General features: G+C 42.7%; 1 protein-coding gene across 1 annotated transcript; it reads left to right on the top strand.

The window, feature by feature from the left end:
• The first annotated feature begins 6,083 nt into the window (after positions 1–6,083).
• On the top strand, positions 6,084–13,838 carry LOC109751882 (uncharacterized). Its single transcript, XM_040397260.3, is given in 12 exon segments — positions 6,084–6,349; positions 6,686–6,859; positions 7,286–7,559; positions 7,735–7,954; positions 8,042–8,165; positions 8,459–8,635; positions 8,964–9,404; positions 9,499–9,579; positions 9,663–10,034; positions 10,566–12,264; positions 12,267–13,290; positions 13,292–13,838. Coding segments are annotated over 11 exon segments (4,983 nt in total). The 5' UTR covers positions 6,084–6,349; positions 6,686–6,715; the 3' UTR covers positions 13,719–13,838.
• The last annotated feature ends 242 nt before the right edge of the window (positions 13,839–14,080 follow it).

Here is a 14,080-nt window from a genome sequence, read left to right as displayed (position 1 = left end):
ATAGTATGGATATTTTCAATATGGCTTAGTTAGTTTCCTCTCATTCTTGTCATCAGATGACATCCATAGGTGGGATCCATTTTCATATTAGTATATAGCCTTGCTATTTAATTGGTTCCGATTGAATTTTTATGCTCTGAAATAACTAATTTCTGCAGCACCGGATTTATTCCTCGTGGATATAAATTATTGATTTTTTGGCCAATATATTGGTAAATGCATCGTTAGCAACAGCTGGAAAAAAGTTTGTATTCAGCATGGTCAATCTAAATAGATGAGTGATGGAGATGGATACTTCTACGCTTTTTTAGAAGATGCTCTGAAGTTAATTGTTTGGGATGCTTATTTATAATGTGTTTTTTGAAATCAAATTGGCTCTTCGCTGTGATTTTTTGAGGTGATTGCTCATGCCTAGGTTCGTACATTATTGATGCGTGCATTGCTTATGAAGAACACAGCCGCATCTGATGGATTCATGTGTCGTCCCTTCGTATGGTACTATATTTAAATGTCCCTGGCCACTGCAGGTGCTACTTATCAACTTATAAACATTTGGTTTGCTCACGTGTCTTAGAACAACATTTTTAGCACCTGTATGTGAAATAACAAGCGTACCGTTCTCATTGATAGGACATTTATTATTTTCACTTTCATGTTAAAATGACTTTGTCGTGCTATTTAAAACAGCCATGTTGATCTCAATAACGCAGGGATACATAGAGCTAGCCAGTGCATGCTTCTTATTTGGTTGCTGTAAACTATTTCAATGCACACTCCTTTAATACCTGGCTTGCACTCGGCCTTTGCGCCATGGGCGCAACGGGTCATCTAGTTCTGTGAACATCGGAGAACAGAGGCGGCCGCATGCGGGGATGTAGAGAGGGATGAGGCTGGGTCAACACTTGGGGAAAATAATGAGTGGATGTGCTTGCTCAAAGGAAGCGATAAGTAAAAAAGTCCGTTTTAAACTCTGAATTCGTAGAGGTTTGACGAATTGAATCCTCAAGTCGAAATCCCGGTCGATCGCATCCTGAACTATGCATTCCCGGTCTAAATTGAACCATGGCATCGTTTGAACCAGTCAACCGCCTGGCCGGGGATTCGAACCTGCGTCGCCGCAATACGGCGCGCGCGCACAGACCAAAATGTATACAGTTGGGAAAGAATTTATTGTACATACATAGTACGTACACTATGTGATGTATAATGTTCAATTGGCCTCCCAATCATAGTATGGATATTTTCAATATGGCTTAGTTAGTTTCCTCTCATTCTTGTCATCAGATGACATCCATAGGTGGGATCCATTTTCATATTAGTATATAGCCTTGCTATTTAATTGGTTCCGATTGAATTTTTATGCTCTGAAATAACTAATTTCTGCAGCACCGGATTTATTCCTCGTGGATATAAATTATTGATTTTTTGGCCAATATATTGGTAAATGCATCGTTAGCAACAGCTGGAAAAAAGTTTGTATTCAGCATGGTCAATCTAAATAGATGAGTGATGGAGATGGATACTTCTACGCTTTTTTAGAAGATGCTCTGAAGTTAATTGTTTGGGATGCTTATTTATAATGTGTTTTTTGAAATCAAATTGGCTCTTCGCTGTGATTTTTTGAGGTGATTGCTCATGCCTAGGTTCGTACATTATTGATGCGTGCATTGCTTATGAAGAACACAGCCGCATCTGATGGATTCATGTGTCGTCCCTTCGTATGGTACTATATTTAAATGTCCCTGGCCACTGCAGGTGCTACTTATCAACTTATAAACATTTGGTTTGCTCACGTGTCTTAGAACAACATTTTTAGCACCTGTATGTGAAATAACAAGCGTACCGTTCTCATTGATAGGACATTTATTATTTTCACTTTCATGTTAAAATGACTTTGTCGTGCTATTTAAAACAGCCATGTTGATCTCAATAACGCAGGGATACATAGAGCTAGCCAGTGCATGCTTCTTATTTGGTTGCTGTAAACTATTTCAATGCACACTCCTTTAATACCTGGCTTGCACTCGGCCTTTGCGCCATGGGCGCAACGGGTCATCTAGTTCTGTGAACATCGGAGAACAGAGGCGGCCGCATGCGGGGATGTAGAGAGGGATGAGGCTGGGTCAACACTTGGGGAAAATAATGAGTGGATGTGCTTGCTCAAAGGAAGCGATAAGTAAAAATGTCCATTTTAAACTCTGAATTCGTAGAGGTTTGACGAATTGAATCCTCAAGTCGAAATCCCGGTCGATCGCATCCTGAACTATGCATTCCCGGTCTAAATTGAACCATGGCATCGTTTGAACCAATCAACCGCCTGGCCGGGGATTCGAACCTGCGTCGCCGCAATACGGCGCGCGCGCACAGACCACTATGCCACTCGCTGCCTTCTTTGATCATACAGGCCTACGGCATTTTATACAATAATTTAGACACGTTCGATCAAATAAAAAGTTCGCCGCCCGCCTCGATTCGAATCTGGGTCCATCGAAATTCGCAGCGCGTGCACAAACCATTATGCCAATCAATCTGTTCGAGCTAATTACTGGCTTACTCTCTTTTATACTCTATAAACTATAGACACGTCCAGAGCTTTGTTGACTTTCGTTTTTTTTGTATGTGTTTTTATTTTCGGATTTCTTGTATCTTTTATCAGATGTTGGCTATTCTTCGGGTTTTTAATTATTGCATATTTCTTTGTTATATAGGTTTTGTAATAATCGATCTACGTCTTTTCACTACTGTCGACATATTTTTAATTTACACTGAATTTTTCATTATGTAAGACTTTTTGTAAATACAAACTTAACATTATTGTATAAATACATATTGCACTTTTTATATTATGCGATAATTTTTTAAAATAAACACTGAAAATTACTGTATAAATACACACTGAACATTAAGTTCGTCGATTTCAAAAAAGAATCACGAATTAAAGAAAAAAGAAGAAAAGAAAGGTAAAAAGAATAAAAAGGGAGAAACTAGACGCACGGTACTTATAGTCCTGGTGGTTAGTTGGGTCGATCAATACCAAGGGGGTCTCGGGTTCGAGCCTTGATCTGCGCTTTTTTTTTTTAAAACGAAAAAGCTAAAGCGGGCCGGGCCAGGAGGGTGTTGCGCCGTTCGGAATTTTGTTTCTTTTTTTTACGAAAAAAAACTAAAGCGGGCCAGCCCTGGTGTGTGCCCTTTGCAAAATGCCACTAATCCTGGCCATTCTTTGCCACATGGACAATCCTTGTTTGGGAAATGATCCGAAGGTTTGATTTAGGTTCGGTGAACTTTTTTCAAATTTGTGAAATTCTTATTCAAAATCGATGAAATTTTATCAAATTTGATGAACTTTTTTCAAATCGATTAACGAGGGAGCAAGGATGTATAGTTTGCGTAGCCGGTGGCTGTCATGATGTTTTGCCATTCCATCCATTGGTCACACATGTCCAAGTCTTCTCCTAGCCCATACTCTCTACAAAAACTTGCCAATTGTGGGGTTAGATAGCTAATTATGAACTAGTCAGCAATAGGGTAGCTGTCGACCAGTGCTCATCAAGATCGGAGATTAGGGGATCCCCTTTTAGAGACTCGGCCAGGGGTCAAACATCATCGAGATTGAGGCTTTGTTTATCCAGGTTCAGCCTACTGAGAAGGTGTAATACCCTACGTCGCACGTGCTAGTTCTTGTTGTGGTGAAATGTGTCTGTATGTGATTACACCATCGATACATGGCGCGTGGCCATCTTAGGGTACAAGACACAAACTCTACTGTGCATCTAGCTCGGTCTTCTGTATTTGGCATGCAATAACCGACACAGATTCTCCTCCTAATTGACTCGAACCTTGTAACCATGCAATTGTCCAACCAGTGGCGAATCTAGAAAGAAAATGAAGGGTGGGCTCAAAGTTTACGCCGAGAAATTTGAACGCTCTTTTGAAGAAAAATTGATTATCTCTTAATCGTTTTGTGCAAATAAATTTTGAAAAAAATCCCATATTACTACTGGAAACATGTAGTATTTACTAGATTTTTTTGGTTTTTTTAATATCAATTTTTGAACAAAAAATTGAATCTGTTCTCCAAATCCACTCGTCCGGCGGCTAAGTCATCGAGAGATTTTTTTTAGGGCTGCTTTACGAGAGATGGGGAGCGTGCGGCCGTGGGACTTCTTTTTTTTTGAGGGGTGTGCGGCCGTGGGACTGCATGCTGGTTTCCTCGCCTGCCTAATTCTCTTACAAGGGCCGGCTGGCTTGCTTTTCCTGGGCTGGGCCTGCCGATGCATAGTAGTAGAAAAATAATTTACAATTTTTGAGGGTAGGCTCGAGCCTATCGAAGCCTCACCGGTAGATTCGCCACTGTGTCCAACCATATAAGGCTAGGCAGGGACCCCTCCCTTGATCTACACCTCACAATCTCACATCTAATAGTCTTAGGCAAGCACCCCTACACGATCTTACAATCAAACCCTGGTACAAACAAACCCTAGTTCTCATACGAGGCTAGATCTCATGAATACACACAAGCATGAAAGTAGGGTATCACCATGATGCAATGGCCTGAAGCAGGGTAAATCTCCTCATGTGAACCATCTTAATCTCCGACGCTTGCGCTACCCTCAGAAGGATACTGTCGGGAAAATACCTCGACAAGCTAAACTAGGCCAAAACACCAGAAGACATATAAAATGTCGGTAAGGCCGACAACATACATATCACATATGGCCGGGTAGTCGATCGTCGCCTTCACCACTACCAAAGTGATATACATATCACATTGGAGCAACATACATATCACATATGACCCAGATTCGAATCGCCAGTCACAAGCATATTCCACAACCTCATCGATGTCGAAGAGGAAGGACATGTCCGACGGGAAGCGGACTTATGCTGCTCCAATCTCATGAGGATGATAAACATGACTCGTCTGACGCACCTCACATGGGGAGAGTGCTCCTGCTACCACCCATGTCGGTGAAACGATTAGCCCTAGATGGACGCACCACCACCGACTTGATGCTCGCTCCACAATTGCCGAGGTGCCCGACTAGCCACACAAGGTGCTCCCACCATAATACATGACTCCAAACAAATGCTTCCACCGAAGTAATGGTGCTAATGCCACCGCCATCGTCGCTCTGATGAAAAGAATCTCAGTTTTCACCAGGAGATGATAACTTGGGGTTGTGAGAGGTTGCGGACTCCTCGATGACGTTTCAAACAATGAAAAAGCACACCCAGTGGCCTCGTGACCAGCACCGACTGAAATCGAGCGGGACTTTCATCCGGTGTGAGCCGCACACCAATGCTAGGGATGACGTCCCAAGCACACCAGCAACCCCAACCAGCTTCCAGAGCCTTGCATCCCAACAAGTCCCCAACCTCCTTCGTCAGCTAGGCCCGTAACCACCTCGCCTGAGGCCGACCGTCGCCCCCCCACAAGCCCTCAACCGCCTTCGTTAACTAGGCGCGCAACCAGTGGCGGACCTAGAAATAAACTGGAAGGTGTGCACACTTAAAAAAAATGAGTTCTATTTTCATTTGTTTAGAATGGGCCTTAAAAATCAGCTTATTATTACATAGGAAAAACATTTTTCAAAATTCTGGGTGAACCATGGCACACCTGACACACCCCCTAGGTACGCCGTTGCCCGCAGCCACCGCGGCCGAGGCCGACGAGCGGCGGCAGGTGAGCTTTTATATCAGATCAAGGTTATGGTCGAGTGCCGCCCTAGCGAGGGAGCAGTTGAGAGTATTCCTCACCATCCATCGGGCCGGGCCTAACCAAGCCCGAGGTAGAAAATCTAGGCCCGAGCCTGCCCCAACGGAGTTTTCAGGCCCAAGCCCGGCCCGTCTATGAGAAAGCCCGCCAGCCTCGGGCCAGGCTCCTTCCCTAAAACGCAAAAGGCAAGCCCAGGCCCGGCCCAATGTGTTCTTCGGGCTCAAATTAAACTCAGGCCCAGGCCCAGCCCGTGGTCAAGACCGGGCTGGGTATCCCATGTCTAGGTATAGCTGGCAGTGAAACTAAAGTGGGACATTTCATCTAAGTATGTCAGGAAGGAAAAGGTGTGGCTGAAATCTCATTTGAAGAAAAAAGAAACAAAAAACCTAGATGAGATTTCACGCGGTAGAACCGTAGAAGGAAGGGGAAAGTTTTGGCCTTTCCCTCCCATCTGCCGCCGCCGCTCAACACGCCGTCTGCCGCTTCCGGCCGCCACCAGCATCCTTCTCTCTCTTGGCCCGCCTCCATCCATCTCTTGTGCTGCTGCTGCTGCTTCTGCTTCTGCTTCTGCTGCTGCAATGGGGGATTTAATGGTGCTCTGGCGTGCTGCCTACAATTAGGGCTAATGCAAAGGTGTGCCATTTTCCTCCTCCCTCTTCTGTTCCCCTTATTGCAGCGATGGGCATTAAATCTTGGATCTAGAGCTTCTTACTAGAACAGATTTGGTAGAATTAGTGGGAAACTCACCTCACAGGTCACAGGTGTGCCTATGCTCTGCTCTGCTCTGTGCAGGCATCCTAGTTCATAGATCTGCTTTGCTCTCTGCTGAGAATCTTCTGTACAACCTAAATATCCAGCACGTATGCATTTTCCTGCTACGGATTTCTGCACTCATAGATCTGCCTGTCTTCAGCACACTATTTTTTTTATTTTTTTTTGTGAACGACACTAATTACTTTCATGCTCTAGCTCTGAATAACACAGTGTAGTTAGTTCTGAATGGGGGATGAAATCTTGCTGGAGCGTATACTCAATGGAGATGAGGAGCCCAAGGATCTGCCTTTGGGACTGTTACAGCTCATCACAAATGATTTCTCTCAAGACAGAAAAATTGGCCAGGGTGGATTTGGGGAGGTTTACAAGGTAGGTACAGTACAATTTACGATTTACCATTCAGAACATACATGAAAGATCTCCAGTCCACTAAAATATCACTAGTTCCATTACAACTTACAACCGATTCATCTTATTTTGTTTCCTATCCTTTTCTATTAAAAACTTCAATTTTTTAATAAAATTTCAGCACGAAACTCTCCTAATGTTTTTTTTAAATACCACCAGTACAAGCAGAAAATACATAAATGATCTCTAGTCCAGTCAAATATTACTAGTTCAACTAAGAAGTACCACCAATTCATTTTGCTTCACTTTATTAATAGAATCACAGCAGGAAACTTTCCTGCCATTTATGCTTTAGGAAAAAAAAAAGTACCACCAGTAGAGGCGGAACTTGGCCGCTCTGTTTTTGTATTTTATAGGGCTGGTCATTGTTTAAACTCTGACCAACAGGGTGTGCTCCGAAAGGGGATTATTGTTTCTGTGAAGAGGATGTATGTGAACTTACACAGGCTTCGTGATGATGACAAGCTATTTGATCGTGAGTTTAATAGCCTGAGGAAGGTTAATCATCGAAATGTAGTCCGGTTTCTTGGCTTTTGTTCTAATACATATCAGACATCAATACAAGAGGCTGGGTCAGAAGGAATTAACTTGGCCAATGTAAGAGAAAGATTGCTCTGTTTCGAGTACATCAGCAATGGAAGTCTTGATAAGCATATTACAGGTAAGAAAGATCTTCTTGCATTTCATGCACCTATTCTCTTTGCTTCTTTGCCTTATTTCCTTGACTAGTGCCCAATTTTCAAGTCCTGACCAAAAGTTAGGGATAGACTTGAATTAAAAACATTCTATTATTTCTTGGTATGTAGTTTAATACAAGTCCTATTTTTTATGTACAGATGAATTAAGGGGACTTGAATGGGAAACACGTTATGATATAATCATCGGAATCTGTAAAGGTCTGCGTTATCTTCACAAGGAAAAAAATATTGTTCATATGGACCTTAAACCGGCCAATATATTACTAGATGGCACATATATGGTTCCAAAAATTACAGATTTTGGCTTATCAAGATCAAATAAAAACTCACATACTACAGGTCTACGTTTTGGAACACGGTAAGCTATGAATCAGAAGAACCAGTAGTTAACTGACACTTTTTACCATACAGCCCTACATTTACTCTGTGTCGTGTTCTTTTGCAGAGGATATGTCGCACCGGAATACGAGAACGCTGGCAAAATTTCATCCAAGTCTGATGTATATAGTTTGGGTGTCATAATCTTTGAACTATTAACAGGGTCTATGGGTGTTCCTGATGAAAACAATGTAAGGATGATTTCTCTCACTTTTAATTGTTTAATATGCATACAATCCTACTGAATGACATATCTAATTTAAACATGTTTCTGGATATATTCACGCATAGGTAGATTTTTTCTTTGCGATGTGTTGAAGTGAAGTGATGCACTTCTGTTGATGCACACACTACGAGCCTAACTTCTGGCTTTGAACTAAAATATTGTCAGCTGGATACACTCATACACACACCATGACATTGATATAATTTGCACTGTAAGATTTTGTTATTGTCACAAATAATTAACATTTGTTAAATGTAGGTACTTCGAAGGTGGAGACACAGGTGGAATAAGCCACCGACACTGCTGCAATACCAGCAAGTAACTAGATGCATTAAAACAGCAGTACACTGCAGGCAGCAAGAGCCGGGATGTAGACCTTCTGTATCAGAAATAATAAGCTTTTTGAGTGAAAGCACGAATGAGCACACTGACGGGGTAAGATAGAGAACAGTATTATTTAGATCAGAGAGCTAATGGAGTGTGGAACAGTCAATTATTCAACTCTAAGGCCATGTTAATTTGGAAGCTAATCTTAACCCTGCTAGGTTAGCATAATCCCAAATTTGTGTTTGACAACTATCCTAGTTAGTCTAAATTATTGGTTGTCCGGTTCACTGGGCTAGCATTAGAATAAACGAACTTAGGGGACTTACAGAGTGTTGTACATATGGTCATTTAGAACCTTTTGCCTTGTACTAATGCAATTTATAAAATGGATGGAGTATACATCATCATCTGAACACATATAACTCTTTCCTTGCAGATAAGCCCTCTTTATGATGAAGATGACATGCTTGGGATTAAGCCGCTCGAACTAGGGCTTCCTTCGGAACGTAAGGAGATGTCAAGCTTCACAGTTGAGCTAACGAATGGTACAGCTAACTGCATGGCCTTCAACATCCAACCGCCAAACACACCACGGTACAGTGCACAGCCAGACAAAGGCATTGTGCGACCACAATCCATGTATCGTGTGAAGATAACTGTGCTACCACAAGATATACACCATGCCGACAAATTCATCGTGAAGAGCATGAAAGTGAGTGAGGGTCTTAGAGATGAGGATATCACAGAACGCATGTTCGAAGAGGCTGGTAAAATTGTTGATGAGGTGAATTTGATGGTTGTATATGAGCCTACGAAGCCCCAACAAAACTGCAAGAGTATAGCAGATACCAACATGCCAGCTGAGGAAGTCCCTGAGGTGATAAACTGTGACCCGCTTAATGCGTCTGTATGGATCTTCTGTCCCTTTCTCCTGTACTCTTTCTTGACGAATTAATTTCTATGCTCCCTAGGCGGAGAGGAGAAATATTGTTGGGTCTACCTCCAGAAAGGGCAAACTTCGTAGCGGTGGAAATGCAGAGGCAGCTTCCACTGTAAGCTTAGTCAAATAATCCAACAAGCACTGCTGCTGGAATGAGTTTAGTTAATCTAAGCACATCATTATTCTGCATACAAGGGCATCAATTCAAGGGTGCAAGGACAATGTAATTTCTACCCACCACAAAGCTCATCACACAATTCTCTGGGTTACCTGACGATCCCGCTGCTGGACCGCGTGGCGGCCAATGCCGGCGACGCGCTGGTGGCTGAGTTGCTGCGGGCGTGCGGGCTGGGCAAGGTTCGCCGGAAGCTGGAGTGCCACCTCGCCGCCATCCAGTGTATCCTGCTGGATGCTGACGCCAAGAGCCGCACCAACGCTGCCGTCCACCGATGGATGACGGACCTCAAGACTGCCGCCTACCAAACTGACGACGTCCTCGATGACTTCCACTACGAGGCGCTGCGCCGCCATGCTGCCCAGATCGGCCACGTTTCCACTGCACACAAGGTTGGTCCTCGTCCTACCTTTCTTTCCATTCCGGCTGGCTCTGTTTTCACTTTTCAGTTTTGGCCCCGTTTGGGAGGTCTGTAATATGTAATCTTACCCTGTAAATTCCTGTGCACTACAAATACACTGTACAGATGTGAATACATTTCCTCTTGTAAGATGGTGTTCCGTTAGACGGTAAACTTGCTGAGCTGCTGGACCTTATTACTGGCAACAAGACAGATGAGCTCATTTGCATAAGAACACAAGAGCACTTCTTGCATCACAGTGGTTAAGTCAGTCTGTCAAATGTCATGAAACACTCGAGTATTTGTTGCACACTTTCTTGCATAATTTCACAAAAATAGTGGTAAATTGCAAAGACAATTTCTCACTCTGGCCAGCTCTGTTTTCAGTTAAGGGATTTAATTTGGAAACAGCGGCCTTTTAATTCAATTTAAGCTTTTAATATGGAAGTTTTTAAATTTAAATTTAAGGTTTTGATTTGGAAATGGAAGCCTGTTAATTTCTGTTTTATTCTTTTCATTTCAGTTGCTGAGCTACTTCACCATCAATAGCCCGGTTGTTTTCCGTCTCTCCATGAGCATGAAGATGAAGGATGCCCTTAAAGTGATAGATGAACTGGTTCTGGAGATGAACAATTTTCACTTCCTACAACATGCTGAGGCACGAAGCGTTGATCATCCGCAAACACACTCTCGAGTCGATGAATCAGTGATTGTGGGCAGACAAGATGAGAAGGAACTAGTGGTGAACATATTGCTTGATCACTCTCACGACAATAATAATAATGACAATGTCATAGTGCTTCCCATAGTTGGCATGGGGTGAATAGGTAAGACTACGCTTGCTCAACTTGTGCACAATGACCAGAGAGTGGTGCGTCGTTTTGAGTTGGTCATATGGGTCTGTGTCTCTGAGAAGTTCGATATTAAGGAAATAATCCGGTCTATAATACAAGTGGCCATGTTGAACAAGTGTGATTTGACCGAGATGGAGGCACTGCAGAAGAAAATTGGTGAAGTGTTGGGCAACAAAAGGTACCTCCTGGTTTTGGATGACGTTTGGAATGAAGATGGACAGAAGTGGGATGATATGAGATCATTGCTATGCTCGCATGTTGGCTCAGGTAGTGCTATAATTGTGACAAGCCGCAGCAATCAAGTTGCTTCTATAATGGGGACACTTCTTCCACATCATATGTCACCTCTAGATGATGATCAATCATGGGTGCTTTTTCAGATAAATGCATTTGGAAGGGAAGTGGAGAGGCAAGAGGAATTGATTTCAGTAGCTAAGGGTATTGTCCACAAGTGTAAGGGATTGCCTCTTGCTATCAAGACCATAGCTTCTTTACTTCGTTCGAAGCATCATAGTGAGTGGTTCTCTGTTCTGGATAGTGATGTCTGGAAAGATGACATCCTTGCAACTACTGGGATTGTACCTGCACTACAGCTAAGCTATGATCACTTGTCATTAGAAGCAAAAATATGTTTTTCCTTCTGTGCTATCTTCCCCAAGGGCAGAATAATGGATAAAGATATGTTAATCCAACTATGGATGGCAAATGACTTTATTGCATCAGAAACAAGAGGCCAACAAATCTTCGATGTGCTCGTTTGGAGATCTTTCCTACAAATTGTCGAGAATCAAAGGAAATTGTTCGCCTCCGCGTATGAAGATGTGTTCACCCACCGATCAACTAAATGTAAGATGCATGATCTCATACATGACCTTGCAGTCACCGTAGGCTCAGATGATTGCTCCTTTCTGCAAGGATCCACATATACCAATTCGTTACAGCATGAGGTTAGACATTTGTCACTTGATTATGTCAGTGATAATACTATTGCAGCCATGAAGCGATTTCTAGCTCCCCGAGCCCGCACAATATTGATCCAATGGAACTCGATGTGTACTGGGACTCCTCTGGATACGCGCAACTCTCTGGTTAAGGTCATGTCAAAATTCATGGCCTTGCGAGCATTGAAGACATCCTCAATCGAGACACATATGACAAAATTAAAGCATCTTCGCTATCTAGATTGTTCTTGTTCTCACATATCTGAACTACCTGAAGCCACTACCATGTTGTACAGATTGCAAACATTGAAGCTCAATGGTTGTCAATACCTTCGGAAATTACCAGAAGGCATAAGATATATGAGTGGTCTTCGGCACATCTTTCTTGTTGCGTGTTATCGTTTGAAGCGCATGCCACAAGGTATTGGTAGCTGGATTCTCTGCAGACATTGACGAATTATGTCATTGATAGCGATGCAGGTGGTGGAATTGATCAACTGAAAGATTTGAATCTAGGTGGCGGTCTTTCTTTGACTGAGCTGAGAAAAGTGCGTAGTGCAGAAAATGCTAAACAATGCAACATGTCTGCCAAGCATAATTTGAAACTATTGTCACTCGATTGGGGAAATGGACCTTATAGCTTACATGATGGATATGAAGTAGATACTAATGCAGAAGGAATATTAGAGGCACTTCGACCTCACAAAAGGCTTGAAGCTTTACTATTATCTAATTATACTGGTGCTAAATTGTCATCATGGATTCACAACTCTACAGTATTAGAACATCTCAGTGAACTTTGTCTGAGTAGTTGCAAGAACTGCAAGGATCTTCCACCATTATGGCAGCTGCCCTCTCTCGTGTACAATGGGGAATCCGGTATTTCTCTGCCACCCTTCTTTCCTAAATTGGAAACCATTATGCTTTACAACATGCCTAAGCTAGAGAGATGGCATCAGGAGGTGGCAGGACAAGTAGCAGTTGTATCATTTCCACAGCTCAAAAAGCTAAATATTTCTAAATGCCCAATGCTAGCAAGCATGCCCAAGACGCTCCCTTTGCTTGAAGATCTGCTGGTGAAGGAGGCAAGAGACATTCCTCTTTACCATCTGATGAATCTGTCTGTGCAATCTAATCTTGAGTGCAAAGGCAAAATTCTAATTGAACCTACAGTTGGTTGGCTTCCTATTGGTGACCATCATTTCTCGAGGCATGGTGACTCTTACATGAGGCTGACACTCGAGAATTTGACATAAAATGTGGAGCACTTTGAAGAGGAGCTGAACAGAATACCTTGCAGATTTATTAAAGTGATGGATATAGTAGATAGCCACTGTCTTCTCTCATCTGAACCATCCCAAATACAACGGAATATATGGAACCATTTTGGTTTTGTTGAGGATCTATTTATTTCAGGCAACAATAATATAATACAATGGCCAGCGATAGAGTTCAGAAAATGTCCTGCCACCTCGACTCCAGGAGCTTTCAATTGTCCGATGTGAAAATCTGGTGGAGGTACCAAAGTTGCCTGCATCTCTTGAAAATTTGCAGATCCGTTATTGTCGCAAACTGTTGTCCATGCCAACAATTCTTGGGAACGTAAAAAAATTGAGATCACTCGAAGTGTATGGGTGCGACGCGTTGACAATATTTCCAGATGGGATGTATGGAGTCACTGCGCTCAAGAGGCTAGAAATCAGGCGGTGCCCGAGTTTAGAGACACTACCGGAGGGACTCCTGGAGCAGCTCCCAGCCCTCAAGGAACTGTGTATCAGAGGCTGCTCCAACTTGGAGGAAGCTTTCTCAAGAGGTGGTCCTTACTGGAATTTGGTTGAAGCAATTCCAACTACGTATCAGTTGTCGGATCCCATGCGCTGATTGCTTTTGTGTTTAACTTGTTCCGTCATTCTTTCAAAATTATACTTTGATCCAGAACTTTGCACAGCAATTTGTAACTCAACTTCAGTTATTAATATCTTCATCAGTACAACCTACCTATATCTGATATCTCTGTATATAGATGTCAACACTCAAAGGTACGTACGGGGAGCTGAGGCGCGGGCTAGGAGTTGGGGTCTTCTTCAGGAATCTGATATTCAGTGACGCGGATGCTCATTGTTGGTGCCCTTTTTAGCTGAAACTCACAAATTCTGACAGTCAGAATGCAATGCCTAGGAAAAGATATTGGTCTTTATGGGATGAGATGAGTCGCTGCAGGAAAGAATTGTTCATGAACTGGG

Source organism: Aegilops tauschii, chromosome 7, assembly GCF_002575655.3.
Source record: "Aegilops tauschii subsp. strangulata cultivar AL8/78 chromosome 7, Aet v6.0, whole genome shotgun sequence".
Classification (NCBI taxonomy): Eukaryota; Viridiplantae; Streptophyta; class Magnoliopsida; order Poales; family Poaceae; genus Aegilops; species Aegilops tauschii.
The sequence above is the reverse complement of the archived record's forward strand: the minus strand, read 5'-3'. Positions and strand labels throughout refer to the sequence as shown.